This window comes from Gastrolobium bilobum, unplaced genomic scaffold (assembly GCF_033153095.1).
Source record: "Gastrolobium bilobum isolate Gb01-03AN ecotype WA unplaced genomic scaffold, APGP_CSIRO_Gbil_v1 utg37005, whole genome shotgun sequence".
NCBI classification, from domain to species: domain Eukaryota; kingdom Viridiplantae; phylum Streptophyta; class Magnoliopsida; order Fabales; family Fabaceae; genus Gastrolobium; species Gastrolobium bilobum.
Genome location: NW_026895270.1, coordinates 790 through 16547, shown reverse-complemented (window position 1 = coordinate 16547; position 15758 = coordinate 790). Strand labels below are relative to the sequence as shown.

Here is a 15758-nt window from a genome sequence, read left to right as displayed (position 1 = left end):
TAAACTAATTAAAATAATAAAACAATTAAATTAAATAGATTAATTAAACTATAAAATATTTAACTACTTAAATTAACATGCAATTAGTAAACTATTAATATTAGAATAATTATAATAATATAATAAATAATATGTCATCTAACCTAATGTGTCATAACATTAATCATAAAAATTATCTTCTTCTAAAACCTATAAATGAATAACGCATATAAAACAATTTATTACATACATTAATTAAACAATATGTTATTTAACTACTAACATTAAAATGTAATTACTAAACTACTAATATTAAACTAATTAAAATAATAAAACAATTAAAATGTCATCTAACCTAATATTTTATGTTACATATAATATATTAAACAACAACTAATTAACAATAAACAAAAAATAAAAATTAATCAAATTATACATCACTAACCTCAAATGAAGACTTAAGACCAAATGTGAGAGCAAGGAAATTAAGAGAGAGAGAGAGAGAGAATTAAGAGAGAGAGAGAGAATTAAGAGAGAAAGAAAATGGGGAGATGCGTATGAAAGGGAAGGGGGGGGTTTATATAGGGTGAAAAAGTAGTCGTTGGGCACAGGTCGCCTGCGTGGGCAGCGACCTCGCTCATGCACGCCACGCGGCCTGGCTGGTCAGGCATTAATTGCAACAGAGGTCGCCTGCGTCAGTCGCGACCTCTCTTGCATGCACGCCACGTGGCCTGGCTGGTCAGGCATTAATTGCAACAGAGGTCGCCTGCGTCAGTCGCGAACTCTGACACCACCAGGAAGCTGACAGCTCAGCATTACGAGGTCGCTACTACTCCCAGCGAACTAGCCCGCGTGGCAGTTTGGGAAAAAAGTTCAGGTGCGTGGCATTTAGGTAAATAACAGTGGGAACAGTGGCACAATGGTCACTGTTCCATCTTTCTCCCTTGCTTCCTCGGCCTCCTTCATTCTTGCTTCAATATCTTTGCACCTGTTTATTAATGATGAAAAGTTCCTAATTTGATGTCCTACTATCATACTTTTTAGTTCAGGTTTTAATCCAGATTCAAATTTAGTTGTCAGCCATTCCTCATTAGGTTGATTCTGTATGTAATTAGAATATCTGGATAATTCCTCAAATTTTGTTACATATTCTCCAACAGTCATGTTTCCTTGTTTCAGTTCAAGGAATTCTATTTCTTTTATGTTTCTTACACTTTGAGGAAAGTATTTTTTCAAAAAAGCATCTTTAAAGATTGTCCAAGTAATCTCTGTTCCTTGGCTTTGGAAATATCTTTTGGTATTTGTCCACCAATGCTCTGCTTCTCCAATCAACAAGTATGTGGCAAAGTTTACACGATGAGTATTAGGACAGTCCATTACTAGGAATATTTTCTCAAGTTCTTTTATCCATTCCATAAATGCCTCAGAATCATAATCTCCACGAAAAGTGGAAGGCTTATGCGTATGAAATTCAATAAGTCCTTTATAATCAGCATTAGGTCCTCCCTGAGTATTTGCAGTTCTAGGTCCACTTTCACTTTCAGAATTATGGGTGTGATTTTTGGTTGCACGGTCCTCCCTCAACTCCTGAATAATTTGCTGATTAGTTACAGATTATTCTCTAAGAGCTTCGGCCACCCGAGTAAATGCATCAGATACTGGGTTAACTTCTGGTTCAGTAGTTGAAGATGTTTGTATTGTATTTGCCATAGATCTACCTATGTTATTTTATGTTAGTGAGTTGACTAAGCTCATTAAAATAACCTCAAATATGCATGAATTATGACCAAAAAAAAAACCAAGCAACTATAATAGTTTAGGTCTTTTATTTACCGAAACCGCTACTCTGATTAAATAAATATCACATTATGTTAAATAATAAATAATTAAATAAATAAAATATAGAGTAGTATAAACTTTTTAAATATTGATTTATAGATCAAACTTTACTTAGTTACTTGATACATGATTCCTGGTCAAGTACATATATTTTACATTCTAAATATTTTACATCAGAGTCTACTTCCTAAACTACGTTACATCAAAATAGTACATATATGTTACATCCTAACTACTTAAAGTTACAATTTATACACTGCTTCCATTTCATCTAGTCAGTTCTATATGTAAATGCTTCCACTCTATCTTGATAAAATAAGGCAACCACTTGTTGATTTCCTAGTATAATATAAAACTCTGATCGGTCTTCATAGAAATAGACAGAAATTCCCCAATTCTCGCCGGTGAAACACAGACTAGGCATGATGACTTTCTGGAGAGGTTAGCATAAAAACAAACACATATGAGACAAATCTCAGTAATATTGAGGTTTCTTTATCAATAACCACTCCAGCCGCAATAACGAAAAATACCATTCTCTCAAATATTTTTATAAAAATGAAGTAATATAAAATAATTTACAAATAATAGATCGTGTAATATTTAACTGAAGCTAATGAAATCCCAATTTTATGGGTCTATGTATGTGAAATGGTCGGATTGGTGGAGCTCAAGCCAGATAAGGCGTCCTTTACCCTATAACCGTCTGATCCCAAGCCTTTATGAGTCAGTTCACAACATATATCATACAGTTAAAATTACATATTCTCTTAACATCCTTTTGGTACCCAAAATTCTAATAATCAAGCAATCAATTTTAAAAGAAGTAAAATTCAGAACTAAATAAAATAAAATTAAAGGTAGGAATGTTAAAAAAAAAAATTTAAGAAAAGAATTTGGCAGAGTAACAGAATAATAATTTTCTAAAAATTCAACTTAAAAAAAATAGTGATAAGAAGAAAAATGAGAAAATATTTTTATCTCTCAATATTACCTTTCTTCGATTTCCTTTAATTTCTTTTCTCGATTTTCTCTTTCTGTTGTATCCGATTTCCCTCTTTTCTCTCTTCTTTTCTACTCTCTCCTCTTAGAGATTCTTTCTTCTTCTCTTTATTTTTGTTTTGTCTCTTTTATTTTCGACCCCTGTGCACTTCCTTTCCCTTGGATGAAGATGTATATATATAGGGGTAATTGTAATCATTACATAATTAGAATCTAGTTAGAATCTAATGAATACTTAACTAAATCGTTATTACTAAAAAAAAAAATCTACATGTTAACTTTATCTTCTTATTCTACGTGTCTCCCTTTGTCATGTCATGTGTTTATTGTTTCTACCATGTATTTGTAATATATTATATGGTATATTTATTTATTTTACTTTTTACTTTTAATAACTAACGACAAAACAATGATTTTAAGTATTACGTATTAGTTAAATTTTAGATACAGTATGTTATCATATAGGTCTGTAGATTGTACAAGTTCATAAATATTAATAAGTTAAAATAATATATATAGATAAATTAAATCAATACTATATAGTTACACATAATATGTTATAAAATTAACTATATTTGTTATTCATATTTTATAGTCGATTATTTAATATTTCATTAATAATGAACATATAAATAAATAATATATTATAGTGTATGAATTTATTTATTTTTATAGACAAATAATGTTAACTATAAATATATTTATTTATTTATTTATTATTATTATTATTATTATTTATTTAAATATTATAGCTGTCCTTCTGTCATAGTTGATGTCCTTCAAGCTATTTCTTGATAAACAAGTCTATGTACTAGTTTGTCTCCTTAGAGTAGTAGCAAGTTGGAGCTGTCCCATTTATACTGGCTCATATGCGTGGTGGACCTTATCAAATCTCTATGGCCTTTTTTAGTGCTTAAGTTTTACCCTGCGGCTTAGCGCGATGGTCTTACGCAATGAGGTTGGTATGCACCGCAAGGATGGTCTGTGCAATGAAAACATTGTGCCCATTGCCTCTGGATCCCTCGTGGGCCTCTAACTATTGGGTCTATGTTTTATCCGAATCAGAAACTAATGACGAATATTATTTTGAAAAATATTTGTAAGTATGAGGACTATTTGAAAAAGAAATTAAACTATGAAGATTATATTGAAAATGGGTGAAAATTATATGGATCAAAATTTCATTTAAACTATGTTCAATATTTAAAAAAAAAAAAAAAAAAAAAACAAAAACTAGAAGGGTTCCTTGAGTGTAAAGATTTTACTTAGAATAAAAAATTTAGAGTGATGGAAATTTCTTCTTATTTGAAAATTTTTATAAAATTTAATGAAGATTTACAGGATAATCATTAATTAAATCACCAACTAATACAGACCAATCCAAACCCATGTTATACAGTTGTAACGAGAATAAGGTGGACAAGGTAAGCCAACCTCCTCCATTTACTCCTCAAAGGTAAAGGACATATACAGGTTAAGCCTAACTTTTAGTACAGTATTAAAATTAAATTTAAGAAATTTTGCTTATGTGATATGTAAATGATGTCTCTATCATTAATTCGGAAAACTAATGTGAAAGCGCAACAATCAAGCAATGTCGACTAATCATATTATTGTTGTAGAACTAGCTAGCTAGTTGACAAGAGTATACTGATGCTACACTCTTGCGTTGTCGATTTCAACATTTCCGAGTAACAATTGCTTCGTGATTGGATGAAGTAAAATTGTAAATGCATGCCTGGCTCCAATTTTTTCTTACTCAGCAAAGAAAGCGAATTTGATCTGTAAAACGTATTATTTTCAAATAAATAATCCATCCTCTCCACGTTTATGATTAGTTGATGTTACTTGTGATCTACAATTATCATGACTTTTAGACCCAATTATTTGGAAATTTGATTACTCGGTGCCAAAAACTTCTACCTAGAGAAATTGAGAGAATAAGGCCAAATTAGACTTTAACTTAAATAGGTTTAACTTACTATTTGACATGAGTTTTTTTTTTTTTTTTTAAGTATTGTATGGTATGAGAGTATGACCTTTTTAAAAGCCTGGTCTAGTCTAAAAATTTATATGAATGCCCATTTCACATTTAGCCTTTTAAATAGGCTAACAAAACAACTTTCAAATAGGTTAAACTAAAAAAAAAAAAAGGATAAATGGATTAAGTCTTTTACATAGGTTTATAAATTTATTTCTAAATATGCTAATAAATCAACAAGTTAGGCGCGCATATATATATATATATATATATATATATATATATATATATATATATATATATATATATATATATATAAAAGGAGAAATCGGTGTAAAATAACAACACTCGTATATTATTAATAAAGATTCCTATCGTGTAAATCATGTCCATAAAATTTCACATCAATCGAAAATTATTTTTCGCTTTATTTATATACATTGAAATTTAAAACATGAAAAATGATTATTTGATTAGATTTTTATTGATGTTAAATTTTTTCAAAATTTAAGACAAATAATTAACATGAAGAATAGTAATAATCCAATAATTAGATAGATAAAAGTTATATTTTTTTCAAAAAAACTTTAACTTAATTTTTTTATTAAATAAACTAAGTCTAAGTCAAGTCTTATACACTATCTGAAAATTATGTTTCAGCCTATTTGTGTTGCAAAATAGTCAATTTTCACTTATACTCTGTAAAGCCGCGCCACTCATTTTCTTCTTCTCCGAAATTCAATGAGGCTGAAACAAGTTTCCACACAAAGAATACATACACACACGCACACAAAAAAAAAAAAAAAAAACAGATAAATATACTATAACTTCAGCAAGGTGGTAGCAACCTCTAAGATGGTCAAAAACCAACCATTGGTAAAGAACGAGGCTTGTAAGAAAAACCTGGATGGTTCTTCCACTTGGGGTTATAAGTGTCACCGTGAGTATTGTTTTGATTCCTCTAGGGGTTGAACTCTCTTATCATACCAAATTCTATTCACTTGAGTTAATTTCCAAATTCTATTCACTTGAGTTAATTTTGTTCCTCCTAAGGCATCGCAGTCGCTAATAGCATGATCACTTCCACAATATTCACAAGCTACTAATTGAGCTTGAATTGCTGAAATTTGAGACTTTTGAAACATGCTAGTGAAGTTGGCAATTTGTTGAGAAAGGAGTTTCTGTTGTGCTAACATTGCATCATTGCTTTCTAACTGAAGAACTCGTTTCTTGGGTTACACTGGAATGCTCTCATTGTCTAATGAGGCCATGGACTCAAATAGCTCCAATGCTTGAGTCAGTGTTTTCTTCCTCAATGATCCTCCTGCGGCAGCATTGATCATTATCCTTGAAGATGGTGTTATTCCATTGAAAAACAAGCAAACCTTCTGTCGGGGTTGTCGTTCATATTGAGGACACCTCCTCAACAAATTCTTGAATCTCCTCCATGTGGCGCACAAAAACTCTTCTTCTTGCCGAGTGAAATTGATGATATTATTCACCATTTGATTATACTTGGTCGTCATTGGGAAGAATTGAGCTAAGAACTTTAATGCCAAGTCATCCCAAGAACTGATGTTATTTGTTGGCTGATGACTTAACCAACTCATAGCCTTCTCTTTAAGTGAGAATTGGAATAGCCGTAGGCAAATTGCATCGTCGGACACCCCAGATCTTGGCAGTGTCACATATTAGCAAAAATTTATCCAGGTGGAAGTGAGGATCTTCCACATCATCTCCTCCAAACTGGTTCCGTTGGACCAATATGAGCAGTGCTGGTTTGATTTCAAAGTTGTTATTGGGACTGTTGGTCTCACTATACTTGATGTTGGCCTAGTGAAATTTGGAGTGAGGAACGCATCCATCAACTCTTCACGAGGAGGTGGTGGTGGATTATTTTCTGCCGTATCTGGTTCTATTGTTGATTGTGAACTAAAGGCTTCTTGTTGCCTCTTGAGCTTAGTAAGTTTCCTATTCTTCTTAACAGTCTTTTCAATCTCTGGATCGAACTGTAGAGAATCCTGGTGAACTGTACCTCGCATAAAACAAGAACAACAATTTAGTAAAAATAATTAAAAATGTAAAACAAAAATAAAAGTCTAATCTTAAGGAGCTAAAACTAAGAATAATGTTGACGTGACCTAATACCTGGCAACGGCGCCAAAAATTTGATGCTCTCTAGGCAAGTATACCGATCGCAAAAGTAATAAAGAAGTGAGTAGAGATATCGTTCCCATGAGGATTAAGTATATCTATCACTATTCTCACTATTCCCGTTAATTTGGATAATTCAAAAGGTTTTATAAAGTGATTTTCAATTATGAAAATAAAATGAAAGACAATTGCAAATAAGAATAACTGAAGGACGAGGATTCGAAGAATTTTAAAACTGGATTTTTGAAGTCAATAACGAATAGGGTTTTATTTCACCTCCAATCTTCCTTAAGTGAATTAATTCAATTCATAATTATTTTATCTCAACTGTTTCAAACAATTCATGATCTAAAATGTAATTGGTTAAATCCTAATTTCTTAGTTCTTTAATCCTTTAGCCCAATTGGAATCCTAATGTCTTATAAACCCCTTTCAGATTAAGCTTTAAATGCGATGAATTATGAAGTTCGCAATTCCTACAAGTCTATGTCTAGATCATGCAAGAATTGGTGTTTTACCCCTATCGAGATTAAGATCCCAATATATCTATTGTGAACCATAGCCCTCTTTATTCCTATACGAGTGATCAATTCATAAAAAAATTTAATATGAAATTCGAGGTAAACAAAAACAATTAGAGATAATTTATTAATGAACGAATTAACCCAAAATAAGGATTTACGTCGTATCCATAACCCTAGCTACAAAAGAAAACTAGCCAGACATAGCTGGCTTGAATAAATTAAAGAAAGAAAAGAAAATAGATAAAGTCATTAAGATGATCTCCAATGTTGCTTCAATCTCCTTCAGTCTTCTTTCTTTCTCTGAACTCTGAATTTCCAACAAGTTCTCTTCTCGTCTTCGTGCAAAAATCTCTTGTCCAATTCGTCCAAGCTCCTTTTCTATTGCTTTGATTCCTTTTTTATATCCTTTGGAAAATCAGCACCAAATCCCTTTGAGAATCTTCAAATACAATTGAAATTAGACTTTAAAAAAAGGTCACATGCTTCTTGCACTAGTGGCGCGGTTTTGGCGCTGCTAGCGCCAGGAAACAAAAGCTTACCTATACTTTGGTGTTGGTAGCACCATTACCACTCTAACGGCATTGAATACTCACAGTTGTGGTGTTGTTAGCACCACTCCCGCGCTAGCAGCTAGGGGCAACAAGGGCCTTTTGATGTAATTGGTGCTGGTAGGGACATGATATGCCTTCAGTATATAGATATTTCAGAGTAAACAGAACAAGGATTTGACAGTAATTCAGTAATAAAAGTGATTAATTTAAAGGAATTATTGATAATCCTTCTTCAGGCATGTTCTCACTTTGATTCTTATGTTTTGTAGGAGGAAAGCATGAAAAAGCCATTGTTGCAAACACTCACCTCACGCGAACAGCGTGAGAATGGCGCTGATCGCGCCAATAACCCACTGCCTTTTCACGCAACTGGCATGGATGCCACGCTGATCGCGCCAAACACAGAGATCCTTCCCTAAATGCCAGCGCGGATCGCGTGAAACTGGCGTTGATCGCGTGGGCGTTGTGGGTGCAATTCCTGATTTTTTGAATTTTGCTAAAAATGGAAATTAATTCAAATAATTCAGAAGATTATGACCTGATTGGGCAGTTGGATATAAAGAGGAAGCAGAAACCCTAAAAGAGGGATCTTTTGCGAGGAAGGAAATTACAAAAATACAATTTGAGAGAAAGCTCTGGATTGAAAGGCTGAAGATCAATACTCAGAGAAGTTGAAGATTCAAGATTTCATTTTCTTCATCTTCTTCTGTCTCCGTTTTTATTCTTTCATGAATTCTTTTTCATTCATTAATTTGTCAGACATGAATATGTCTGGCTATTCTTTTATTATTGTGGTAAGGGTCACAACCCTTAATGTGAACTCCTTGTAGTTTGGTTAAATTTATATTTATTTATTCCAATTGAATTTATTTTGCTTGTTCTTCATATTATAATTCTTCTAGAACCGATCAATCTATTAGGATTGCGAGGGTTAGGATTTTCAATAGGGATATTAGGATTTTAATTCCTGACAAAAGGCAAGATAACTGTTCATGTATACAGTAGAGATAGGCTATATGAACTGCAAACGTGAAAGATTCACTGATTCTAAAGTTTAACTTGAAAAAGAATTTCTAAGAGATTAGGATTCTAATAGAGTTAATAGGCCACTCTGGCGCTACTAACGCAGTGAAATAAAAGGTAAATTGCATGTTGGTGCTAAGCTCTCCTTCTTTTGCTCTTATAATTTAATCTTTTTTGGGTGTAAATTTTCCTACAAAACACGAGAGTTTTAACGAGAGAACAATCTTTATCACAGTTATGTCTTTTGAATCAATTTAGATTAAATCCATGCTTGTTTTGACTTTTAAAATATGTTGGAAGCATATCACTTATCCGCTAGACTTTCTAATTGTATTTATCGTCGAAATTCAATTATGATCGTTTGTGTAAAATGATGTGAAAGCTACCAATGCAGTTCATATTCTATGTTTGCCATTAATCAGCATATATAATTGGGTAAGTTCGGTCGAATTAGTTTCGATTGATCATTTAGTTCACATCTGATTGAAATATACATTATTAGGAGTTTTTGAATTAACTAGGTGACTATAAATGACTTATGAATTGCCAATACTTTAAATTAAGAAAAATCTTCAACAAAAACACATATTATTAAAGGCCTGTGTGGAAAGCAACGTGTAATATTAAAAATCTTAATTAAACACCGTAAAGTATACTTGTCAAAATTTATGGTATTTCTTTCTTACATTCAATTTATAACTGAACTGTTGTGTTTACTATGTTTAAACTTGAAAAATCATAACGGTACGTAAAAGGTCAAATTGAAGTTATATATGATTGGAATAATTTTTCACGCATAATGTTTAACAATTAAACACTTATTCTCATCCTCTAAAGATATAAAGTTTTATACTTTTATTATTAATTTAGTCTCTTATAATTAATATATAATGCCAAATGATTTCACTTTGATCTTTAAATTTTTTTTAATATTAATTTAGTCTCTCAATAATATAAAATGTCATCAATTTAATTAGTTTCTTAATTATGAAAAATATTGGTAAGTTAGTTCATAAATTAAAATTGTATTACTATATCATTTCTTTTGTTTTGACAAAAAAAAAAAGTTGACTAATATAATAACACTTTATTATATGATTACGAGACCTTTAACAAATTTTATTTTTAAAAAATAAAGTAATAAAATTTTTATATTGAGGAAAATAAATCTAAAATTACGGATTCACCCTAAAGAATGCTTCTATGGAGGAAGGAAGAAACGCCTCAAGCATGAAATTAAATGAAAAACACAATGCGATTAAAAGTCACACACTATTTAAGTCACGTGTAGAAGAAAAAATTGAAGTCAAAACATTAATTGCAAGGCAATTCACAGTTTTCTCCGCGTTTGAAAATAGATGACTATGAACATGTTTTGAAGTTTGGCTGCCTTTGAAGTTCAATATTACACAGTATGAATCTTCCACAACAGCTCAGGCCAGTTACTTGCATGAACCTTGACATGAACACGTAGTATCGGTGCCCAGAATCGTTCACTGTAGCACGGTCTATGGTAGCGTCAGTTGTGGACTAACGTGGCCATATTCTCTTCCGTTTAGCACAATTAATCGCCGGCAAACTGGTCCTTTGATCATGGAGAAAATATTATTGAATAATAATAAAAAAATATGTTACAAAGCCTGTGTCAAAAATAATAATATTAACATCTTTTAATTTATGAGAAATAATAGTCGTAGTTCAGTTGATGTATGTGAGGATATTATTTCGATTTCTTCCAATACCGTTTGGATGGTTTTTTTTTAGGCAAAAAAAGTACTTTTACTTTAAATTCGTTTAGATATTTGCTTTTAAAAAAACAGAAGTCACAAAAAAAGTCAAAAATTTACTTTTTTAAGAAGCTAAAAATTTTAGCTTCTAAAAAAAGCAGAAGTCAAAAGTCAAATATTTTTTCGAAAAATTAAATATTTTTATAAAAATATAAATAGCTTTAACTTTTGTAAAAAACACTTCTAAAATAAGGAAGAGATAAAAGTTATTTTTTTTTTATAAGCCTAAACAAACTGGCTCAAAATCTCAGTCTTAAGATTAATCTCATAGCCAACTTAAAAAGTCGAAACTTATAAAGATATTCGGGAGAACCTATTGGCCTTAACAAATTATAATTATTTAAAATAAGAGAAAACGTCCAATTAAAGAAATTCACAAAATTTATGTGCTGACGTGGATCACTGTGTGTTATGCAATGCAAGCATTTGAGAGTTCAAACTTCAAAGTCGAGATGACATGCAGCAAATAAACGGTGGTCCAATCCAAGTTAGTCATTTTGTTAGGCAAAGTATTCATCTAAACTACTACTTTGCCCTTGACCTTCTATTTTGGCTGAAAGTTTTTGCATGCACTTTATTTTTTTCTGCAGTCTTTGCATTGCTGACGTTATCTATGACACAAGAGGTTGAGAAAGAAACAAAAGGAAAACGCATATAAATTATGAGAAAATTATATTTACATTTTTTTTTTTACAATTTCTTACAATTATATCTTAACACCATTAATTTTCGTCAATCAACGATTATTATTTATTGTGAATTAATAATTAATTAATGAGTTTAATTTGCAAAAATCATAACCGTTGATTGGCAGAAATTAATGGTGTTAAGATATGATTGTAAGATGTTGTAAAAAAAAAGTTATAAGTATAACATTCCTTATAAATTATTGAATAATATATCAACTATTTTTAATTCGACGCTGCTGCGTGACCAGTAAGACATATATATGTTAGTTTAGTGTTGAGGTACAAATCAATTTATATTTTTCTTCTTGGAACTTTATCGTTCGATTGTGTTTCGGAAAGAAAATATTACCTTATAATAATCAATTTGCTGTATTGAAAAATTGGGTTAATTCATTCATCCTATAAAGTCTATGCAAATGCAAGTAAAATAGTTTGTCTTGTTGGCACATTATCAAAGAAAGATTCTTAAGTTATTTTGGAGTCTTTATTATCAATTATAACATTAAAAAAATATAATAAACAATGATGAGCTGGCTTTTTGACCCTTTTACCCCTCATTAAATAATTAATAACCAATTTGCCCCTCTCCAGAATTATCCACCATCCTGCCCCTATTTAGTCGATTAAGTTGCACTTTTAATCTACTAAATGGGCTAAACTCAGAAATCATGAAACGTGAATTTTAGTCGACTAAAAACTCACCTTAATCGACTACATTGTTTGCACTTTTAGTCGACTAAGCACATTATTTAGTCGACTAAATATCGCGGAAAACCCTATATCCAGACCTCTCTTGGTCTCATTTTCATTATATTCGAAATCAAAACTCCTCTTGGTCTCTTTCTCTTATTTGTCAGCTGTGAACCTTCCAATCACCCTTCCATTTCATCCCACCACCTCTAAGGCATAGTAATTGTGAAATCATTGTCATTTTTCTTTATTTCTCAATTGTTTCCCCCAAATCCGAACCCAAAACCCTAAAATCCGATTCCTACCCCCAAAATTCGTGTGAAAGATGAGCTCAAGTCCAAACATGTATGTTACCATGATTTACTATGATAGAAAGCATTATGAAGGCCCCAACGGTGTTCAATTTGAAGGAAAAACGAAAATGTTGAAAATCAAACGGGGCACTACGTACAATGAGCTGAAGGGGAGGATTCACCAAAAATTGGGGCTACACGGCAGCCATGGCGTTCAACGGATGATCGCCAGGGTAGAGTCTACAGTTGGTAAGGATGTTATACTCTACATTGGTAATGATATATGTGACGATGAAGATGTGGACTGTGTCATAGATGCAATTGTGGACCGAAATTTCAAAACTTTATTGAGATATATGTTGAAATAGACTGTGGTCAATCTTCATCTGCACCTGTGCATGGAAGAAGTCAAAGTCAAGAAGACAGAGTGGTCGATTTATCTGCACCTGCACCTGTCTTAAGTCAGATACCACTGAGGGAAATAGACGAGGATGAGGATGAGCATGACGAGGATATGGACTGAAGACGATGGTGAACCCGAGAGTGTTATTCCGCTGGGTGACACCTCAGATACGGACGTAGAGGGGAATTTTGACGCTGATACTAGTTCAGGAAACTTGAGTTCCCAGGTTATGCCACTGCTCCGTGTTGACCCTGTTAGCAGTGGTAAGATTGTAAATTAAAGTTTTAATTTTGCATATATATATATTTGTGTTTTCTTTCGTACTGACGGATAAGTTTAAATTTGGACGTAGGTTCTGAGATTGAGCCATTTTGGAACGACAGCCCACACTATTCGTTCATTAATTGGGCTCACCCTAATGATGAGACGGAGATATTGTATGGTGACGATGACATCCACGGTGGCTGGCATTTAGGGGATCCATTATATTTGTACCAGGAGTTTCGAACTAAATTTGAAATGCAACATGCAGTCAAATTATATTGTATGAAGTCTCATCGTACTGCTGTGGTGGCAAAAAATGATGACCATAGATTTGTGATGAAGTGTCGACACCATAATGATGGTTGTCCCTAGTACGTGCGGGCTATGTTGCCCAAGAATGGAAATAGTTGGGTTGTTAGTAAGTGGGGTAAAAAACACACCTGCCTAAACCAAGGCCTTACTCGGGACCATAGACAGCTGGATTCTGATGTAATCTGTGCAGCCATTATAAGTATGTATTACAGAATTTTTGTTTATGGTTTAATTTTTCGGTATATTTATTGATTGTGTTGACTTCGAATTTTGTATAGGTATGTTAAAAGAAGATCCATCCACGAAACCAGTTCTTATTCAGGAGAGGGTACAAAGTTTGTATGGATACAACATATCTTATAGGAAGGCTTGGAAGGCTAAAATGAAGGCCATTGTGAAGTTGTTTGGGGACTGGGAAAAATCATATGCCATCTTACCTGGTTGGCTGACCTACATGACACAGATAAATCCCGGTTCTGTGTTCAAGATTGATACGGATCAGTGTTGTGACGAACGACGTGTCTACACCGATAAGGCTGTCTTTCGCAGGGTATTTTGGACTTTTCACCAGTGCATTGAGGCTTTTAAATATTGTAAACCCATAATCCAAATTGATGGCACGCACCTGTACGGGAAATACAAAGGTACCCTCTTGATTGCTACGTCACAGGATGGTGATGGATTCATTCTACCTATTGTGTTTGCCATTGTTCCACCGGGTGAGAGATTGGATGATTGGTTGTGGTTTCTTAGCCAGATGTGTTTCCATGTCACACGTAGGCATGGTATATGTCTAATATCTGATCGTCACCCCAGCATCATCAGGGCTGCGAAGGATCATGCTGGTTGGCAGCCTCCATTTGCGTATCACGTGTTTTGTCTTCGTCACATTGGAAGCAACTTCAACACTAAGTTAGGGACGTGGAATTGAAGAAAACGCTGATGAAACTAGGTAACCTATTTCCATGAATGTGTACATGTTGTATGTAATGTTGTTTATGTATAACTCATTGCAATTTGGGTTCATTTTTTGCAGGTTACATGTGTTCGAAGATTCACTTTGATTTAAGATTTCAAGAATTTGTCGACAGTAACCCACAAGTAGCCTCATGGATAGATCGGATTCCCAAAGAGAAATGGTGCAGGTCTTATGATGAGGAGGGCCGAAGGTTTGGTCATATGACGACTAACCTATCTGAGTGTATCAATAAGGTCCTACGGGGTGCACGTAATTTGCCAGTAACGACATTGGTCAAGATGACGCAAAGTAGACTTGTAGAGTATTTTTTCAAGAGGCGTGAAAAGATCCAAAAAGTAAAGGACAAAGGCTGGAGAATTGCAAAAAAGGTTGAGGACTTCTCACAAAAGAATGATCAGTTAACTGTCAGTCTCCGTGTCCGTGTTTTTTATAGAGACTTGCAGTTGTTTGAAGTTGAGGATGCCTACAATCAATCTACGCATGATGCCGGCGACATTATGAGGGTTGACTTGCTAAATCGTAAATGTCAATGTGGACGGTTCATAGCTAGACGATTTCCTTGCAATCATGTGCTAGCGGTGTGCAAGGTTGAAAAATTGAACCACTATGACTATGTCGATCCTGTGTTCTCAATTACACAAATTGAGAAGGTCTATGCTGCACATTGGTTTCCAATGGGTAATGAGTTGTTGATCCCAGAAATAGATGGTCCAACTATTATCCCAAATGCATCTTTGGTTCGTGCACAAGGTAGACCGAAGTCTTCAAGGATACAGAATGAAATGGATTGGGTTGAGTCCCAACCCACAAGCAGTCAAACTAGATGTAGCACCTGCAAGCAAATTGGTCACAATAAACGTACATGTCCTATGAGGATTAATCCTAGCTGAACCAATGTTGTGCATGTATTTAAGGTCTTTTGTAAGAGTTCATGTAATTCTGTTATGAATTTTGATGTTACTTTGTGTTACTGTATAACTCATTATGTAATTTGACTTTTCATTTCTAAGTCCATTATCTAACATTGGTCCATATTGATAGATTGAAACTCATAACTAATACTAATATTACCAAAAAAATGAAATCACCAAGTTTCGGGGAGCGTAAACAAACGGTTTCAAGCAATACGTACCCAATCGCATACGAATCCTGTACAATACAATTTTGTACCTGAAAGTGTGTTCCCCAAGTCATTATATGCGTGTACATTGATATTCGATCGGTTCCGTGCCAAAAAAATGCGTGCAAAACAGAATGGGGGCTCAAAACCAGTTATTTAGTCGAGCAA

The 15758-nt window shown here is 33.3% G+C and overlaps 1 protein-coding gene across 1 annotated transcript; it reads right to left on the bottom strand.

Annotated features, from left to right (window-relative positions):
• Positions 1-867: 867 nt before the first annotated feature.
• LOC133302954 (uncharacterized) lies at positions 868-6836 on the bottom strand (the record flags this gene model as incomplete). Its single annotated transcript, XM_061502777.1, has 2 exons — positions 868-1566; positions 6619-6836. Coding segments are annotated over 2 exons (917 nt in total), but the record flags the coding sequence as incomplete, so codon positions are not given.
• Positions 6837-15758: the final 8922 nt, after the last annotated feature.